Source organism: Cyprinodon variegatus, unplaced genomic scaffold, assembly GCF_000732505.1.
Source record: "Cyprinodon variegatus isolate N-32 unplaced genomic scaffold, C_variegatus-1.0 Scaffold404, whole genome shotgun sequence".
Lineage (NCBI taxonomy): Eukaryota > Metazoa > Chordata > Actinopteri > Cyprinodontiformes > Cyprinodontidae > Cyprinodon > Cyprinodon variegatus.
The window spans coordinates 554,211-568,681 of NW_015150857.1; the positions used below are offsets into that span (position 1 = coordinate 554,211).

At 37.5% G+C, this 14,471-nt stretch overlaps 1 protein-coding gene across 2 annotated transcripts in view; it reads right to left on the reverse strand.

Moving 5' to 3' along the window:
- LOC107093038 (nardilysin-like) overlaps positions 1-13,899 on the reverse strand; it is a 46,779-nt gene extending 32,880 nt beyond the window's left edge. Inside the window, exons 1-5 of one of the 2 annotated variants that reach the window (XM_015387843.1) lie at positions 13,813-13,899; positions 13,105-13,425; positions 11,358-11,586; positions 7,869-7,950; positions 3,948-4,101 (exon numbers count right to left, since the gene is read on the reverse strand). In XM_015387843.1, coding sequence (XP_015243329.1) covers positions 3,948-4,101; positions 7,869-7,950; positions 11,358-11,586; positions 13,105-13,280 — 641 coding nt within the window. In that variant the 5' untranslated portion in view covers positions 13,281-13,425; positions 13,813-13,899. Of the gene's footprint in view, positions 1-3,947; positions 4,102-7,868; positions 7,951-11,357; positions 11,587-13,104; positions 13,426-13,812 lie in introns of those variants that run through there. The other variant, XM_015387844.1, reaches the window with a different exon arrangement.
- Between the last annotated feature and the right edge of the window lie 572 nt (positions 13,900-14,471).

Here is a 14,471-nt window from a genome sequence, read left to right on the forward strand (position 1 = left end):
GTGTTTTTAAATGGCAATATATCAGCATAGGAAGATATTGGGATATTTTAATGTATCAATATTTTTTCCCTCGTCTTTAGAAGTTTTTAAGTCTGTAAAAAAGAAGTTTTTGAGGAAGAAGAAGAAGTATTATTATTTTTTTTTTTTTTTTTAAGACTTTAGAAACTCATAAGCTGATCAAATATCGGGTTAAATATCGGTGGGGTGGCCGATGTCCGATACTCAGTTTTAAGGCCGATACCGATAAGGGGCCAATTATATCGTGCATTCCTAGTTAAGGGTCTTCATTAGTGAGCCAGAGTGCAGGCTGTGGGGATCGAACCGGATACTTGCAACCTTCTCAGAGCACAAGTGCACTGCTCTAACCACTAGGCCACCACCTCCAAACAGAGAATGGATGTGGTTGTGAAGTAGGGGGAAGAACCGCAGCAAAGTTTTTAATGAAATGGTAGTACTGCCAGATGAAAGTACGGCGGGAAGCAACTGTGATCCAGATTTTCCAAACTGGGACCATCTCTGGAGGATCTGGTGTACCCAGGGATGCCAGCACCATTTCTTGGTTTTCCAGATCAAATAGCACTGTGAGTCGCTCAGTAAAATCCAAGTCAGCCATGATGAGCTGAAACCAGCAAGCAAACAGAAGCTGACAGCAGCTCCTTCTAAACGATCACATGGCAAAGCAAAAAAAAAAAAAACTGGCCTCATTTGCCATGTGAATTCTTTTCGAGATGTAAAGTGAGCAACAGCAAACCAATGACACAGGAAATGTGCTGGAATCGCCCTCGGTGTAAACACACCATTAAAGTTTTGTTTACAGGAGGAAATTTGCCTGTTAACACGATTTAATGTGTTGTGACACTAATCTAAAGTTGCATTTAAGCAAACAGAGTCTGTATCAAGATCTGTAAATATTGAAATCTGAGTAACGTAATCGGATCAAGAAGGGAAAACAAGTGGATGGTTGCATCCCAACTTTGATTAACTAAAACTTAAAGGACCTCTTTCAGCTTTTTTCTATAACTGCTGGGATCTCAAATATTTTTCGGTCTACAATGAGTGCAGAGAAGCTACACATCTTCCTTAATATGGTGCATTTAAAGACTAAGCTTTATTTATTTTTTGATCATTTTAGTTAATATATACAGCCGTCTTCCTGCAGACGCCCTGTCCAGGCAATGGAAAAGCTCTCAGCGATGAAAATGGCAGCATATTTGCTGCACAATTCGCAGCCGAGTGCAGTAGAACCAGACACAGTGTAAACTGGGAGCAAACACTCCTGAAGTAACTAAGTTGGTGCTGTAGGACACCATCTCTTCTTTGCTGTGAGTAAACACAGACATCTGCTTCAAATCAGGTCTATAACAGTTGCACATTTCTATAACAGTTGGATGGGTTCTACATATGTGTAATCAATTTAACAGGAACTTGGTTTATTACTGAATATCAAAGGCTTTTTTTTATCTTTGTGACTTCTTCTCGACTTCTTCTCTTGTCACAGTTCCTTTGCCATCCATTAAGTATTTCCAAGAGCCTGGAGTGACTTTCCTTAGCTTTTAAAGCAATGCCATTTCAAAGTAATCACATTATTGTTGTATTAGTCTGATTCCTCTGTTCTGTAATTGCTTCTGGACTCTGCTTTGGCGATGGGTGGAAAAGCATCTCTTTAAATCACTGAAGCAGCAATAGTCCTGCAGAAAGAGGACCATCCATCACCAGATGATGGAATTTACTTTTTAAACCAACAGTGTGGACACCCCCAACTAACAGGCGGGGTCAAATTATTATGCATGTCAAATTCAAGATACAAACAGCTTCAGATCATTACACAGAATGAGGTGCCACTCAAAACTTTAAGAGTGAAATAACGTTTCTTAATAAAATAAAAAAAGAATTTGGTATAATCTGAATGGTTTTGTGACTCTCTGATGGACATTGTCTAATCTATACATATATATTATGTACAAATTTAAGATGGTGGTTTTTCTGACCTTTGTTATATTTTGGTATTTTTCTTTATTAAATAAAGGTCATTATATATATATATATATATATATATATATATATATATATATATATATATATATATATATATATGTTGTTTTTCCAGTAACTGCATAGATAAAAATGTTTGGACATTAGAAATGCTGTTTTTTGGTTTGCTGCAACAGTCCTGACAAAGGTAACAATAATTAAATTTAGTCTTACGCTATAATTCTTTTAATATTGCAGATATTAATATAAATCTCAGGTCTTCTTGTTTTTTTTACTTTGCTCAAATCTACACAATACATACAAGTACATATATGAATGTATGAAAGCATAAACAAATGGATTGTGGTCATACAAAAAGCTAATAGTTTTGGGTTTTTGTTTTTTGCATTTCTAAATTTAAGTATTTGTGTGTGTAATTTCTCCTTTTGTGCATTTATATACTTAATTATTCATCCTGTGCTTCCAGGTGATTCTCCAGTAAACCAGTAGTGCTGAAGACAAATGCTAGAATCACCAACCCCATTAACATACGGAGACAGAAATCTAGAACAAATAAATGTGAAAATGTAGAAAAAATACAAATAAATTAATGAGAAATAAATAAATATACAAATAAAGTACATATGAATAAATAAATCAATCAATCAATCAATCAATCAATAAATGTATCAATAGATGATGTATAAATAGAAAAATACAAGAGAAATGCCCCAAAGAATTTGTCTTTTTCATGAGCTTATGTATTTATTCATCTATTTAATTATAATTTGATATATATTATATATTTATTTATGTACTCATTTATGCAATCATAAGTGTATTTATTACTTAATATGAACATTTAGTCATTTTCATATTTATCTTTTGTTCTGTCATTTTTTTGCCCCTTATAAAGCACATATGCAGCTGAATGACAATCAGGACCAAGGCTAAAATCACACTGCAGGTCTAAAAGCTCAATTCCAATTTTTTGTGAGATCTGATTTTTTTTCTGAGGCTGTTCACATGATTGTCCCAAATCTTGTGTCTATCAGAGGAAGTAACTGGACGATAAAGCAGACAATGTAGGAAAAGAGACAGAGGAGAAAGCGAGCCAAGCTATTAATTATGGCTTTCTGTGGAGCAGTGGCAGTGAAATCTCTGAGGAGAAATATGTGGGTGCAGCATCAAAGTTACGGTATGACCCCTCAAGTTTCTTTTGGATTGTTGCATCCGCCAAAATACTAATTAATTCCAAAATGTCCTTGTATTATTGTTGTTGTCCCTGCGCTGTCGGTACTGAATGACATCATCATCGTTCCTATTCCAACATGGGTCCCTTGGCTGTTCAGGCCGCAGTCCGATTCCAAAACATCCGGCCTGTGTCAGATTTAAAGCCAGATACAAACGTGGCCCGGATCTGATGTGAAAAAAAATCTGATTTCCTGTGACTTGGCCTGTTCACACAGTCATGAAAAAATATCACCCGAGTCAGATCAGGGCAAAAAATAAAAAATAAATTGGATTAGGGCCACATTTATCTTTAGTTTAAGTTTAAAAATGGGCGTATTGCACATTTTTGCGACCTGATGCTATTTCAAGATCTAGATATTGTAAAAGTTCAGGTTGCATGTGTCCTTAACATGCAAGAAAGCCACATATTTAATAATCTTCATCCTCTAGACACAGGTGGCATTGCATCCAATTTGCAAAACATCACTAAAGTCAAGCTAGGCATAATTAGCTTTTTAACAATCATGTTCTCTTTATACAAAGTTTAATTAAATGTAATAAAACGGGTATAAAAACATGTTCTTACAGTGCTAAATGGATATTTTCAATTATGTTTTTTGTCTTTCTCTTTCATGTTTATCCGTCAGTCAAACATTGCCTCTTAACACATTCCCCTCTGAAGGGCGACACGTCAAAAAAAGAGCAACACACAAAGAAACAAAGGAAATCTCTCTTTTCCAAACCTGTCAAGAGCTTCTTTGAAGCTTTTTCTCTGGACGTCAAACTGGAAGATGGTCCTCTCGCAGTCGGTGGAGGCATTGTCGCTCCCACCGTGCTTCTTGAGGAAAGCATCAAAGCCGTTTTCTGACGGGTACTTCTCACTGCCCATGAACACCACTAGAAAACAAGGAAATCGGATGGGAGAAGAACAGAAAAGTGACTGCACGTCGACGATTGAATAAATAAGTAAAAAGGCATAAATGAAAAATCCCGGCTGCTTTGAGAAAGAAAGATGTGTATTTTATTTATGGTTCCTCTTGTTTTCCTGGACAATGAGCCAAACACAGACAGTCTGACAACGTATTCAGAAAATGATATCTTCGTCTCTCTTTGCATAGCGCTAAATAAAGCTTTGAGCATTTGTTGACAGTTTGGATGACAAACTGTAAAAATAAGCATGAGCTGTCTTTTATGACTAACGACCTAAAAACAATGTTGGCTTATCTCTGCTTATATCAGCCATATAACAGAATGCAATCCAAAAGATGTGTGGCAGTGAGCAACACTAGCTTCTTCAGAATGGAAAATATGCTGCTGTTGCAGAAACGAGCAAGATATTATAGTCATAAACCTTAGTCAATCTATATAATTTGATTAGTAGTAAATTAGTAATACTTATACAAATGATATTATATTTCCTTAATCTGAGTGTAACATTCAGTCCATCATTGCTAATAGAAGGAGAGGGACACATTTAACTAAACCTAAACTAAATTAATCTGGCCTACGCTTTCCAGGTTGTTACATTAAGGCAACAGAGTTTGTTGGATTCTATTGCGTTTTGTAGATAAAATTTTTATTATTCATGAGGACCTAATATTTGAGAAATCTGGATTTTCTTTTAACTAATCCACTACTTGGGCTTCCATAGCTCAAAGTGACATCAGTTCATCAATTTCTGGTCTAAGATGTTTCCTCATGACTGATAAACAAGCTCAGAATGTGATAACACCAGCTGCAAACATTTAGTTTGTTGTATTTTCCTTGTTTTTTCAATCATTATTATTTTAAAATCTTTTTCCACAACTTGAATTTTGTTGCTCTTTAAATTAAGATCACCTCCCAGAAAGGAGGATTGAAAATAAAGCTAGTTTTTTAAGCAAAAAAGTGAGAAAAAAAAAATATTATTGGATTTAGTACAACAACAAAAAAACAGAGAGTACAGTTTTAATCATGTCGCCATGCTCAAGTCTCGGCCTAAATATCTAAGATCCAGGTGCCATTCAACTACTTCTTTACAGCATCGGGTCATCTAGTTGGCCCATATCATAAGCTGTTATTTAGAGATTGTGATGGCAGAGGTGGGATATTAAGGTCTAGAAGGTAAAAAGCCTGTACAGATGTAATTGAACTTTATTGATCTCAGGTTGGAGAAATTTATCTCTGCATTTAACCCATCCCCTTGGGGAGCAGTGGGATGCCATTGTGTGGCACCCGGGGTTTAGGGTGTGGGGTAGGGGTGTAAATAATAATCGCTTTGTATCGATGCATCGATCCAACCGACCATTTGGGGACCTGACCACCTCACACCTGCCTTAAAAGCTGGTTCTCTGCCTGCGGTAGCTCATGTGTTCACACGCCTGAACGCACTCAGGGTCGATGACAGCATCTGAAGACTTTTATGAGTCTGATGCTTAAGCTGTTGATACTCAATACCCCCCTTCTCTGGTTTAGGAGGGAACTGCTTGGTCTGCCAAATTATGTTTAAGAATTGCTTTAAATATTCCTGCATCCACATTATGATGTGGATTTGTACCAACATTTTCGAAAATTGGATTCTTCGTAGGACTGAGGAGCACCTTTGGTAAAAATTTTATTAAAATACGTTTAACTTTTCAAGTTGTCCTGTACAGATGGACAACTCACCAACTTGCCTAAATACATAACCGCCTTGGCGCACGTAATGATAATGGTACGGAGCAGCTGTAGCGCAGGAGTTACACAAACACCTGTGTGCGGAGGCTGTCTTCCTATTTCCAAAATTAACAAAACAAAGGCAAAAAGTGTCTAACATAAAACCTAAAATATCATAATTGTAAAATATATTAATGTTTAAAGAGATAAAAGCATACATTAGAAATAGAAAAAAATACAGTAGTTGTTGATGCTGTTTGAGTTTTAGTTACGTCTATGAATTATTGAGTTTTTGGACGTCTTTGCATACCCAGCCAGTAGTTTGGGTCATGAGTCCCCTCTGGTATTATATTGTGGGTCAGAAGCTGAAAATTTTGGAACTACTGGTCTAGGCCACCAAGAGCCCTGAGGAACGAGAGCATTATGTGGCATTCGGACAGAGAGTGACGTGCAATGAGTCCCACATTGGACCAAGAGGTGAACCCTGTGCAGCAGGGCTGGAAACAGCACTGATAAGTCTGCTGTTCATTCACAGCACACTAGACTGCAAAGTAGGCATCGTTTTTCAAATAAATAGATATATGTAAAATCACAGTATTATAATTGTTAATAATCATCCATATTTCTCTGACCAACCACAGGGCTAAATCTGACAGAGTCATAGTCCACACCTAAATCCACCTATTACAAAAATGAAAAACATGCTAACTGATCCGTTTCTCTAAGTAAATATTTAAAAAAAAAGAAACCATCAAATAATTTAGCCTCTAGCTGTGCAAAACCGGCGGGGATGCAAAACAACATGCAGCTCTAACAGTAGGAAGAGAGGAATTTGTCTAAATCTAAGGAAACGAAACATGTCCCTCTTTCCAGATTCATACCCATCAAAGCTTTTTAAAACATTTAATTGTCACAAATCTTCAAATGATAAAAACTTAAACAGAACATGCTAAAGTTAAGCACACCCAATACCTTTGCGAGGTACCATGAGTCCTGGCAGTTTACAGCAATGACTAATAAATCCAACATCAGTAGTGAAATATTTAACTTTACTTTTCCTAAATATATCAGGTTTTGCATCTGTAAGTACAAATGTTTTCTTGCAGGTGATGAGTTGGATACAAATAAAAGCACCAGGAAATGTGGGTCAAAAAAGCCCCAAAGCTAAATGTAGGCCCTTTGCCCCCCCATACTGTGTGACCACAGCCCAAGGAGAGAGTTATTCTGAGACTTGTCAGATACTGTTAGCTGATCTTGAACTTGACGAAACAGAATTACAAGTCCCACTAAACAAAGAGGAACAAAATCTATCTAGAGTCTATCATGATTTAGGATCAGTGGCGACATTAAAAGACGGAGAGTAAAAAGAAGGAACAGACGTTGAGGGCTACTATCTTCTTTTGCCATCTTTCTACAACCACATGTCATGTTCCATTGAGGCTGGGGAACATAGGAAGGAAACCCCTCAGGGGCGAGCATCCAACAAAGAAAAGTTGACATTTTACACAAGGATCTGATGCTGCTTTGCTGTGCCGGCCCTACAGATGTGTTCTAAAAATGGATTATTTGAACTAGATAAGTCTATAATAACATAACAAGCCATTGAAGTAAAGCTATAGGCACAAGGTAATAACTCTCCAGTCTCTGTAGTCATTTGCATGAGCGCCAATATGTGTAGTGGAATAAAACTGAAAATGCTTTAAAAGCCGTGACAGCAAAGGATTATGTGACAGGGTTACATTTCCCTTCAAAGAGAAAAGGAAAGGTGAAGCTTTTTTCTCCTTATTTGGAGGAATCAACCAAATCTCATATTAGCCTCATTCAGTAAGGAGTTTCTTTCTGTTACAACAAATCCAAAGCTACTTCAGTTTTAAATGTCCTGATTGATGGTGGAGTAAAAATGTACAGAATCCACTGTTCTGTTGTACTTTTTACCCACTAAACCAGCCCTCAATTTCTCTGTCTCAGCCGTGTATTAGGGCCATGAAATGAAAAGACTCGACTGGATGTCTCTAGCATTAATTACTCACTGTGCTCCAGAAAGTGAGCGAGGCCGGGGAGGTCGCTGGGGTCGCTGAAGCTGCCCACACCGACACACAGAGCTGCCGCAGACTTTAACAGAAAAAAAAAAATCTAATTACCTTTGATTGCTGGGGAAGCAGGATTGTCAAATAGCCACAAACTAGCATTTTATCAAAAGAACAAAGAGGAGGCACGGCAGAAATGTAATAAACATTGAGACCACCATACAGTAATCATTACAGAATATTTTACATTTTTCTCCCTGATTCAATCATCTAATATTTATTAATTCATAACCAGTTTTATTCCAACATTTATAATGATAAGTATGCAGATTTAAATCCCTAAATATGTAATCAACTCAATCCAATACATTAGTATCATTAAAGCAAAGTTAAATTCAACTACATACATTAGTGTTTAACCCAATTTGTCATACAATGCAGTTAAGATCAAATCATAATGCCAACTAGTAAAATCAGGATCTGTATAGTATCTGTATAAGGAAACCAAGAGGATTAATCAAGCTTTTGTCTTTCCTGCAATCCAAATTGTGCAAGCATGTGGTAGCAGTGAAAAGGATGAACTCTCTTCTATGGCACACAGCTTCACACATATACATGCACCCCATCAGTTTTTGATTAAAGACTTTTGATAGCAGCCACAAAGATTGAAACATAACTCTAGCTTCATATTTTACTAATTCTCTGATGACAAACAGCAGCCAAACTGCATTTATCGTTCAGACTTTGAGTGTTACCTACATACTTAATATGGCTGAGGTGAGGTCTGGTAAATTTGGAAGGCTATTCTGGTATCTAAGTGCAAGTGATGTGTCATTTTGATCATTGTATTGCTTTAACGCTAAACAGTGAATTTAGTGTAATATCAACAGAAGAAGATCTGCTTTTAAAAACATGTTTAAGCTTGGCAGTTGCTCGTAGCTCATTTAGCAGCCAGTCGTTAGTAGGGCTGAATTATTCAGCCGAAATTTAAAAATGTGATTATTTTCAACCAGTACTGTTATTTTCCATTGCACTGACCAAAGCATGTAGATGTTTGACACCTGGGTTTCCTTCTTTCTTTTTTTATGACTTTGAATGCTTGTTTGTCCGGAGTCCATTGTTGCCAGACTTTTTTGCAACCTTTCAATGAAAAAGTTCTTACTTCTGCTATCATGCAAAGATTTCTCTTTCCCCTGCTGCGCAGCAGCAAAACCATCTTAAGTGTATTATTGCCATCTGAAGGGTTGGAGGGAGGTATTTAGTGTCTCATTCTTGTTAAATATGAGAACCTTTGCCATTAAATTTTGCTAGATTGCGATTATATAGCAAATACTATTATTTATCCAGCTCTAGTTGTTAGGAACCTGGACCAGCATAGCTATTCCAACTGGAAAATGATCTGAGACATGCTTTAAAAGTATAGATAGAGCAGGTTAGGATTAAGGCTTCCAGATGGACCTTGATCTCCAGAAAGTTTGAGAAATGGACTTAAATCAATTTCAATGTAGGAAACCAACCTTTTTCAATCTATATTTACCATTTTAGATAACTTCCGCAGGACTTCATTGATGGTTAAAAAAAGAAATCATTGTCGAGAAATTCCTACATGACATTTAAGCAAATATTATAGGGAATACATGTGCAAATTCCAGCTTATTCACCCGTGTGCATTAGAGTAAAAAAAAAGAAAATAAAAAACATGTTCACCCAATTCGGTTGCTTGCTGTTTCAGTGAAATAAGAAAGTATAATAATTGAAGTAGAAAAATAAAAGCAGAGAAATGCTTACACTCAAAATCAATTCTAGCTATAAAAAAAAAGATAAAAGAAAAAAAAAAAGATTCTCTGTTAGGAGCCGTGTATTGCTTTAATATGCCAGACAAAACACAGCATGTCAAAATTCCTACAGGTGTTCATCTGCAAAAGTATTATTTTTACATTTATTTTTACAGATTACCTGAATTTCTGACTTCACCTCAAAGTAAAGTTCGGTAATATGGCAATTTATATTCATGGTTTTAGGCAAGAGACCAAAAGTGTAGTTTTTTTTTGTTTTTTTTCTGAGTGGGGGGGTGAAATTCATCCAATGTTCAAGATTAGCATCTTTAATTAATTTAAAAATGTGGTTTCCACTAAGTAGTAGTTAGGCAGCAGAGTTGGTTTCAGGGTAAACAGAACTAGTCTCTGGTACTCTGTCAGGTTAAAAAAAAAAAAAAGAAACTTTTAAGGTTAGGGTTTTGGAATTTCCTGAATAATATGAAAATATTTGAGCCTGGTGAGCTTTGACCATATTTTCATTGTTCTTTGATTCATTGTTTCACCGCTCAGCATAATTTTGCATTGCAAAAACTGACTGTTGCCTTTCCAACAAGTACTTAAATGGATTTTTTGAATCATGCATTAGGGGGGCTTTATTGGACCCATGGCGGGAATAAAAAAAAAAAAAAAAAAAGTGAACTTTGAGAGTTTGAGAGGGAACAAAAACAGAGCTGAAAGATGTAGACAAGACGGACAAGCGAGAAAGTTACATGATCCATCCACAATGGCACAGTCAAATAAATTATAATTTGTTCTTAATTCTATTCAGAGTAAATATATTAAAAGAAATTAGAGCCATACAACATCTGAATATTGAAAGTAACATGTATTGAATTAATTATAATCCACTTTTCTATTGTAAGTAATAGTGATTTGTACTTTTAGGTGGTCTCAGTTTATAAAAAAAAAAACTAGCTGATTTTCACAGATCTCCAGTTTCAACTGTCTTTTTTCTGAGTGTCTGACTGTAAAAGTGTTTTAACTTATTTTCTTCTGCTACAATAGCTTTTAAAAGTAAAACTTCACATGGTTAAACCAACTCCAAGAGGACTTCAAGGATTTTGGAGGTTTGAGGCAAGGACATTGGAATGGTTTTTGTTTAACTTTATTTTTAGAGGGTAGGTGAACCCTCATTAATAAAACATAAGCTGAGTGCCACAAAGGGAGACTCACACGGCTGCCGTATGGCTCAGTAATGTAAAGTTATATAAGGGAAGATCCTTGAACACACTGGTTTAAAAATGCTGGTTAGGGGAAAAAAAGAAGAATTTGTGGTGACTTTCAAACAGACTGTGCTAGCAACAGGGTGCTTTTAAATTCCTTCATACCATGCCAGTTTGCTGGGTATCCAAGCTAATATAATAAGATCAGTCCTGATTTTATCCTTACCACTAGAGGAATTATATATATCTTGTTTTTTCTAATTCAAATGGGAGATTTGGTGTCATAATTTTAGCTTTAGGTTAACAATCTGCTGTGATAAGCTTTAAATCTGGCAATCCAAGCATAAATTATTCAATCTCCTGCAGCTTACAACTGTCTTCTCTGGTGCTTTATGCTTTTCTATTTCCCACTTTTTTATAATTCAACATTTTTCAATGTTTGTTTTAATACATCTAGAAAAGTGAAACTTTGTCAAAGTAATAATAAATCCCCTTTAAGGAAAACTCAATACCTGCTTCTCTGCATTTCCTTTCTTCTTTTTAACCTCCCCCTCATCCTCACTCTCATCATCATCCTCTTCATCACCAGATTCCTCCTCCTCCTCCTCTTCATCATCCTCCTCCTCTTCTTCTTCTTCTTCTTCTTCTTCTTCTACATCCATGTCATCATCTTCTGCTGCTACTGGACCACTGTAGTCAGAAATCAGCAGAGCGCGCAAGCCATTGTCCAAAACAATATACCTGAGGAGCAGAAAAGGAAATGTAAAAACCACAAAACATTTGAGGAACTCCAACATCACAACTTTCAAAGACTTTTTTTTTCCCTCTCTCGTCCTTTTAAATCATGTATGACTTTGAAAGCTGCATCTTTAGCGCTCTGAGGCTTGTTCTGTGCTTCTTTTCAATAGCACACTTTTAGACTATGCACCACGGGGGCCTGGGGCACTGATGTGTGCTTAAAGCATGAAATCAGATCATAAGAATAAAATAATAACAATGAACTGATCCAGCTGGAGGAGAAGCTCAATATCATTTGGGAATTGGGCTTTTAGTAGATGTGGGTCATTTTCTCACAACAGTCTTACAACACTCAACAGTTATGAACCAAGAAACCAGCACTCCTTGATAGAAGTCAGTGAATATAAAATGAAATCAGACACTGTGGCAGGGAATAAACTAAAACTCTACAAGCTATGCACAGACACAGTGTTTGGAATGAGCTTAATGGCTCACTGCCCTGGACAGACTACTGTCATGGGGCAATGAGTGCAGTCTGCGGAGCCCAGAACGAACCCAGCGCGGCAGATAACCTTCAGAAGTCACATATTAAGTGAGCAGAATCCATATGTGAAATTTAATCTCATTACAACAACAGCTGTTCTATGACTTCAGAGGTTTGTTAGGGAACATAAATGAACAAACGGCATCTTAAAGATCGAGGAACACAGCAGACAGTTCTGGGAGAAGGTTGTAGGGAATAGGGCTGGGTAGTTTCGCTAAAGTCCTGAATCGATTCAATTTTGATTCAATCTGTTTTTACAATAATGAAAGTGGTTCAACTGTGTTTCAAAAACTCATGTATTTTATTTTTTCCTGTCACATTAAACACAAAGTGCAAACTTGTAAATCAGACAGTTTAAACTTGAGATGTGAACAAAACTGTCTCATAAGTGCAAACTTGTTTGTGAAAAGTGAAAAAGTGAAGCCTCACTCGAGCAAGCGGACATGCACAAACCATATTTGTAGCGTTGTCTGTAACAACTACAGGGTGTTTGCCGGTCAGCCCCTATTTGTTAATGTCTTTAGTCAACCTATTGGCTATATTTGCAGCTGTCTGGCTTGAAGTAAGCTTGAGTGCATCTTTCCTGCTCATTTGAATGTGAGCGTCACTTGCATCACTATAAAACTAAGACATCGATTGGTTAAATCGATTTTTTTACCCAGCCCTAGTAGGGAAGCACCTCCAAACAGTACTCTTCAATCCAAAAAAAAAAGGTTAACTGATCAGAAGAGAACAGTACAACTGGTACAAATGCATGTAAATCAACCCAATGGTAAAACACAGCAGCATCATGCTGTGGGATACTTCCTTATACTAAGAACAGAGGAGCTGGAGGGTCAAAATAAATAGAGATCAATGCTTGAATCCTGCTGGGATTTTTGATCCCAGGAAGATCAGAAAAGTCCAGACTTAATTTAATAGATTGAATGTGGGTTTTTTTAGCAGTATATTGAAGAGGCCATAGTAAAGCTTGGTACCTGTACTGTTTGGGGTCGCTGGGGGACTTGATGATCTCCCTGTCTCCAACATTGTCCTCTCCTCCTCCACCGTCCCCTGTAGCCCGGTTCTCCTCACAGGTTGCCGGGGCTTCGGCCTGGACCGAGCCCGGAGAGTCCGCCGCAGGGCTGTTTCTTGACTTGTTTGTTTGCGGCATCCTGGGGAGAAGTGATGAAGCTTTTGTCCGGCGGGCTGACAGCAGAGCTCGGCTGTTAAACACAGGGCAGCTCGGTGCTGCTGGGGGTTTAGTCCTTAAAGCGGCAACAAGCCGTGTCAGCCTGAACAGGGCAATGATGAAGACCCTTCAGGTAAAACAAAAATAAATAAAACAAACTATGTAAACACAAATAATAAGTAGGACTTTTGATACATGGAAAAGGGATTAAGGTCTAGCTTGTCACACATACAAAGCCTAAGCTTTCAACACAATAGAGCTATTCAGAGAGGCTGTCTGGTGCTTTTAACCCATTTAGTTTGATGTCAGCTAAAAAGCCTAACCGTCCTGAAACTGGCCCCACAACTCTACATAGAAAATAACACACAATACAGAGCAGGAAATTGATATAAATGCGCCCCCTCCGCTTAATAAAAGCTGAACAGGTGTAACACACGACTGGGCGAGACTGTTGTTTCTTTTAAAACAACTTTTATAAGATTAACTAGCCGGTATGTTGATAATAGATCCGTACCTTCCTCCTCGCCGTTAGCAGGGCTTCGGCATCATGTGAATTCCGGGTTCTCCAACAAGCAGGGCTGTGATTGGCTGAGAGGATATCACGACGTGCGCTGGTTGGCTCTACAGAATCAGCGGGGCGGGACTTAGGTGGTCCCACGTGTGCGCCTGTCTGGCAGTCAGCAGTGGTTAGAGTGTAGTTGCCCAGAGATGGGACATGCAGCGGCGACAGGGCGATGCCATCTGTTACCTATTATAGATGCCTGATTGAGAATGTCCTGCCGGTCTCTTGTCATCACCGCTTAATTTTATAATTGATCCTTTTGGAATCTAAATCAGCTTAGGAGGACTGAAAAGATAATTGTTTTTGTGAGCTTGCCCTGCTTCAAATGAAAGTTATGCAATATTACCAAACCTTTCTTCAAGTGCAAATGTTTAGGCCCTGGATGGTTTTTGGCCTGTAGGTGGCAGGCATAAGCCACAGGGAATGGGGAGATTTTACCTCCTATTAGATGCCTCTTCAGACATCAGTTATAGGTTAACGTTTCTGTTTCTTCAGTTATTTTTTTAAAGCTTTCCAAGTCTGCTGAAGATCTATTATGCATAGAAATCAGCTAAACAGAAAGCCTCCAGCTTAGTAAACAAATTGTGTCTCAATCCTTAAATCTGATCCAA